This window comes from Palaemon carinicauda, chromosome 14, assembly GCF_036898095.1.
Source record: "Palaemon carinicauda isolate YSFRI2023 chromosome 14, ASM3689809v2, whole genome shotgun sequence".
Lineage (NCBI taxonomy): Eukaryota > Metazoa > Arthropoda > Malacostraca > Decapoda > Palaemonidae > Palaemon > Palaemon carinicauda.
The window spans coordinates 23,616,811-23,621,810 of record NC_090738.1 but is presented as its reverse complement, the minus strand read 5'-3'; the positions used below and the strand labels follow the sequence as shown (position 1 = coordinate 23,621,810).

General features: G+C 35.1%; 1 protein-coding gene across 1 annotated transcript in view; it reads left to right on the top strand.

Moving 5' to 3' along the window:
• Positions 1–5,000, top strand: part of LOC137652706 (cell adhesion molecule Dscam2-like) — a 466,536-nt gene that overhangs the window by 332,280 nt on the left and 129,256 nt on the right. The window contains exon 7 of the mRNA XM_068386108.1: positions 201–205. Within this exon, the coding sequence (XP_068242209.1) occupies positions 201–205 (5 nt within the window). The remainder of the gene's footprint in view (positions 1–200; positions 206–5,000) is intronic.

Sequence of the window (5,000 nt, the reverse complement as noted above, 5' to 3'; positions counted from 1 at the left end):
TGCATTAGTAGAATTTGGGAGCATTGCACGTTGGTCAGTCGCCGAATATTGAGTGACGCTTCGGTAATGGATTGTAGTCAGAAGCAGTGGCAAAGGGGGGGGGGGGGGGTCCTCCCCTTCTACCTCCTCTTGTTTCCATTGTGAAAGGGTAAAGGGGGCTGGGTTAGATTGGTAGAAGCTAGGACTTGATGGGGTAGTAGGAAAGGTAGGAGAAGGGAAGGGGGTTTCAAAAGGGCAACGGGACTTAGCCATGACGTCGAATTGGTTGGTTTAGAGGCACGGGAACACTAACGACCATCGGATTGGAAGGTGAAATATCACTGTTAAACGTGAGGGTGATGTAGCCTGAATGCGCCGCTCTAAATACACGAGTTATTATGATAACAATGTATACGTTCCGGCAAAAAAAGAAATGGCAACGATGATCAATTCATTTTTCAATTGCTTCTCTATCAGAAAGATATTTAAAGAGTAGTGAGTGGTAGATGTGTCTCAAATATTTGGCTCTTTAGTTAAATATCAATGGACCTTAAATGCATCACTTTATATTTATTCGATCTAACTTGATTTGGCATCCTTTTAGTTATAAAATCTTTTATTGATTAAATATAACGTTATTTTAAACCCTTTTACTTATATGTTGTAAAAAAAATTAAATTTGATTTGATCATATACATAGATTTGAATTGAATTGATACATAGATCAATATATTTGTTAGATGTAGAAAGGTGTCTTTTTCGTACAGAATCCCAGAATATGTTAATAGATAAGGAAAAAAAATAATGAAAAACAAAGTTTTGGTTAATTATATTTTTTTCTAATCTTATTTTATGTAAATATCTCAACTACCCCTCCTCCCAAAAAATGTTGAATAGCCATCATAATGGCGGATTTTATGATGAAAAAGAAAAGTTAAAGTTCATTTTTGCAAGTCTTCAACTTCTTTTTCTTCTCGGGAATCTTCGTAAAAAAAAAAAAGCGGACGAGAAAAGTTAGCACCATGCCATCGGAATTGGGGGTAAAGTTCCAAAACTGTTTTGAAGACGTTGAAGCCAGGTCTATTTAGTGATTAAGAAACGAAAGAGAAAAGATTGCAAACAGTTTATGCCATGGTTAAGGAAGTTTTGGGATGTGAAAGGACGGGGTTGTTTCGTTTTCCTTTTTTTTTCTTTTTTTTTTTCTTGCGTTTGTACCTGGGGTATTTTCTTATGATGTTGAGATGCATATATCTATACTTATTAAAGAGCACGAGACGGAAGAGCTTTGAATTAACGAAACACGTATTGACGGAAAGAATAAATTACAGTTTAAAGGTAAATGTTGTTCCCGGCGTTTAAAGGTGGGAATTATAGATAGGAGAGGGATAGACACGAACCAATAGTATCTTCGAATCATTGTGCCAAAATGTTTAGTAATCATAACCCCAGAAATTAACGACATTTTCTATTGTGAAGAATTTTACTTCTGTCTTGCCATAGATAAACTTCATTACGTTTATGTATACTGATTATGTCATATGAAAACAAAATGATTTTGGTCTTGCAAATTACTATTTCTTTCCTTTGTACTTATAAGCCAAGTCGTAACTATTACCCTGCGAGGCAATTATGTTTGTTTTGCAGTAACTCTTATTATTTTCGTTACTAGCTAAGTTACAATCCTAGTTGAAAAATCAGGAAACTATAAGCCCAAAGGCTCCAACAGGGAAAATGACACTGTGAGGAAGGGGAATAAGGATATAAATAAACTATATATGGGAAGTAATGAATAAAAATATATAAACTACCTTAAGATCAGTGACAGCGTTAAATAGATATGTCATATTTAAACTACGGAGAGAGACGTATGTCAACCTGTTCAACATCAAAACATTTGCTGCAGATTTGGATTTCCAAGAAAATCTAGGTTATAAGAACTTGTACAAAGGATACAGATTTCTGCTCATGTCACGTCTTACACGAGGAAGAAGCTCAGAACTTCAGTTACTTTTGTCTGAGGAAAAAAAGAAAAGAATTTGTGCACAGTCTTGATTTCGTTCTGATACTAGCCAGATGCTGTTGACGAGAGAACAAAATTCTTTGAAATCTGAATGCGATGATGTGCCAGTGTGTGTGTGTGTGTATATATATATATATATATATATATGTGTGTGTGTGTGTGTGTGTGTGTGTGTGTAAGAATAACTAGGCGATGAAGTGCTAGGATATAATAGATAGTGAGAATGAAAGAGGTTTTTTATAGGAGATTTCTAACCATTAGAAAGTGACAAAACCCGTGATATGTATGTGTAAATGATCCACAATGGATAAAGGGATTGCATGAGTTATTGGTGAGCCTTCTTGTGCGTCTAGTGTTATGGAAGTTTTCTGCACAACGACTACATCCATGAATCCCCAGTTTAAAAGGACAATAGTCACGCTGTGTTATTTTGCAGGAAGTCACTCTTTTAAGAAAGGCGGGTTAATGATGAAAAAGTATGAATAAAATGCAAACACGCAATTCACACATACATGTGTTTGTTATGTTATTCAGTTGCACATGACATTAAATGTAGCTGTAGCTAGAGGAAGGAAAATAAAATAAAAGAATTAAGTACCAGGAGCTTTCGTTTTCTTTTTTTTCCAACACATTTTATTCTACGTAAAATTCTGCCTGGAATATGTGGTGAAAGAACACGAAAGCGTGCGTTGATTAATTCTTTTATTTCCTTACCCTGGGCTGTGTAAATATACATATATATATATATATATATATATAATGTCATACACTTGGTCTTTATTATGTAGGTTATACTGTATGATATATATATATATATATATATACATATATATATATATATATACATATATATATATATATATACATACATATATATATATATATATATACATACATATATATATATATATATATATGAGTGTGTGTGCAAGGGGAGAGAGAGAGAGAGAGAGAGAGAGAGAGAGAGAGAGAATTGTCCAATAAAAGCAATCTTTTGGGCCATTTACTTAGAGCTTGAACGGACATTTCCCGAATACTTCACTCACGACACTTGTGTTGAAGTTATTATGCCGAAGACGTAAATTACCTTCGTCGTTCAAAACTGGTAAACACGAAAAGAAACATGGCAATGATTTATGTCTGGGACGTTGCTGAGTACGCCATTGAAATAATTCGAATGAGAAACGTACAGATAAATTTACACTGGCCGTTATCCAGCTCAGAAACGAGTTGCCGATACGGAAAAATTGCAATTAAATTCCTGTTCCTCTAGCCGACTGGAAAGTCCGTTACAATTAACGTTAATTTATGAGCCAATAATCATATGTTCGCCGCCTGCTTATTCAAAAGGTAAATGGTATTTGGTTGATTGGCCCCTCTCCCCCATTCTCCCCACCCCCCTTCCCTTTCCCGTCGGCGAATTCGGCAATTTGATGCCACATTCATGACATGCGTATGTGTGTTCGTTTGATTTTGGCACTATTATCGCTGGCATTTCAGTCAATTGCGTGCCGGGATTTTGATTCATGTTCGAATGTCGAATTTGTTTGTGATTATTATTTGCTTTGTATGGCTTCTAGTTGTTTGTGTGAACAGCGCACATGTAAGGTAACAACCCGTTCGATAATAAGATTATATTGTTGAATTTATAGACATATGTACATAACGACAAGCTTTATTTTATCAAAATCAAAGGGGAAAATAAAATTGATGCTATCAGAATTCCACTGCTATCCTGTACGTAGAAATGTTTGGAAGGCAAATGAGCTGCCAGAGACCTTGTTCTCTTGCTTGGAATACAGATGTCATGCCTAACATCCTCCTCTCTCTCTCTCTCTCTCTCTCTCTCTCTCTCTCTCTCTCTCTCTCTCTCTCTCTCTACGGTAAAATAGTCTGGACAGGGTAGGCTCATAGACTCTGGGTTTGTTTTGGCACTGGACGTCCAGGAAGGTTAATAGTACAACGTATATTCCTGTACGGAACATGTACTCCTCGTGTCCGATACAGGCATGTTCCAGGCTAACACACGGATCTGATATTTCGGTTTCAGCGAGAGGGGGAATATTTTTGTGATTTTTCCCATGGCTTTGCATGTCAGAATAAAGGAGTTGATATTCTCGCAGGCCTTCGTTTGTTCTTGTTTATTTTTTACTTTTCCCTTTCTTTTGAATAACAATGATTCAATATCGATTTTATGAATTCCAAATTTTCGCAGAGTGAATTTACTTTAGTAACTTGAACGATGCTATTAAAAACTCTGAATAAATAATTATTTAGATTGAGAACTTGTATGACATAATGTAAACTTAAGTGTGAGAAAGGCCAGGTGAACAATGTGCACGATAAGAGTCTACATTTCATATTTTTGGTATTGGTATTGCTTTATATAGGTTTTATATATATTGTCTTTTTATCCCTGAATTTCTGATGATAGAGTTTTCTTTTTCTTTTATTTCTAACTCGTCTTGGTTGCATACCTCAGCTCTGCATTTTGGATGACATTTCATGTTGTATAAAGGAGAATGGTGAACTATCTTTTGGTAATCTTTGACATCCCATGACAGGACCAACACGCACATAACCAAGAATCACTTCCTGTAGTCATGAGTGGGTCATCCTGATAATATATCACACTACTTTTATTATTATTTTGAAAGTTCTTTTCACTTACAAAAAAAGCTGAGATGTTTTATTCATATTCAAATGTAGTTTATTTCATGTATTCATAAAACCTTAATAGAATAGAACAATGACATTCAATGTTCCATTTTGCGTTTTTCCGTAAATTTGTAACAAAAATATCAGATGATAATTTTTCTACATTGTGGACTACTTATCGATAAAGTCAGAAGGAGGAAATAATGTTATTCCTTCCGGTTGTCCGTCTTTCGATTATTTTGTCATTAATATCTTGTCTCCACAAATACATTTAACCTACTGGATTTGCCTCAATTGGTCTACAAGAAATTGTTATATAATTAGGTATTTATGCGTCTTGGCT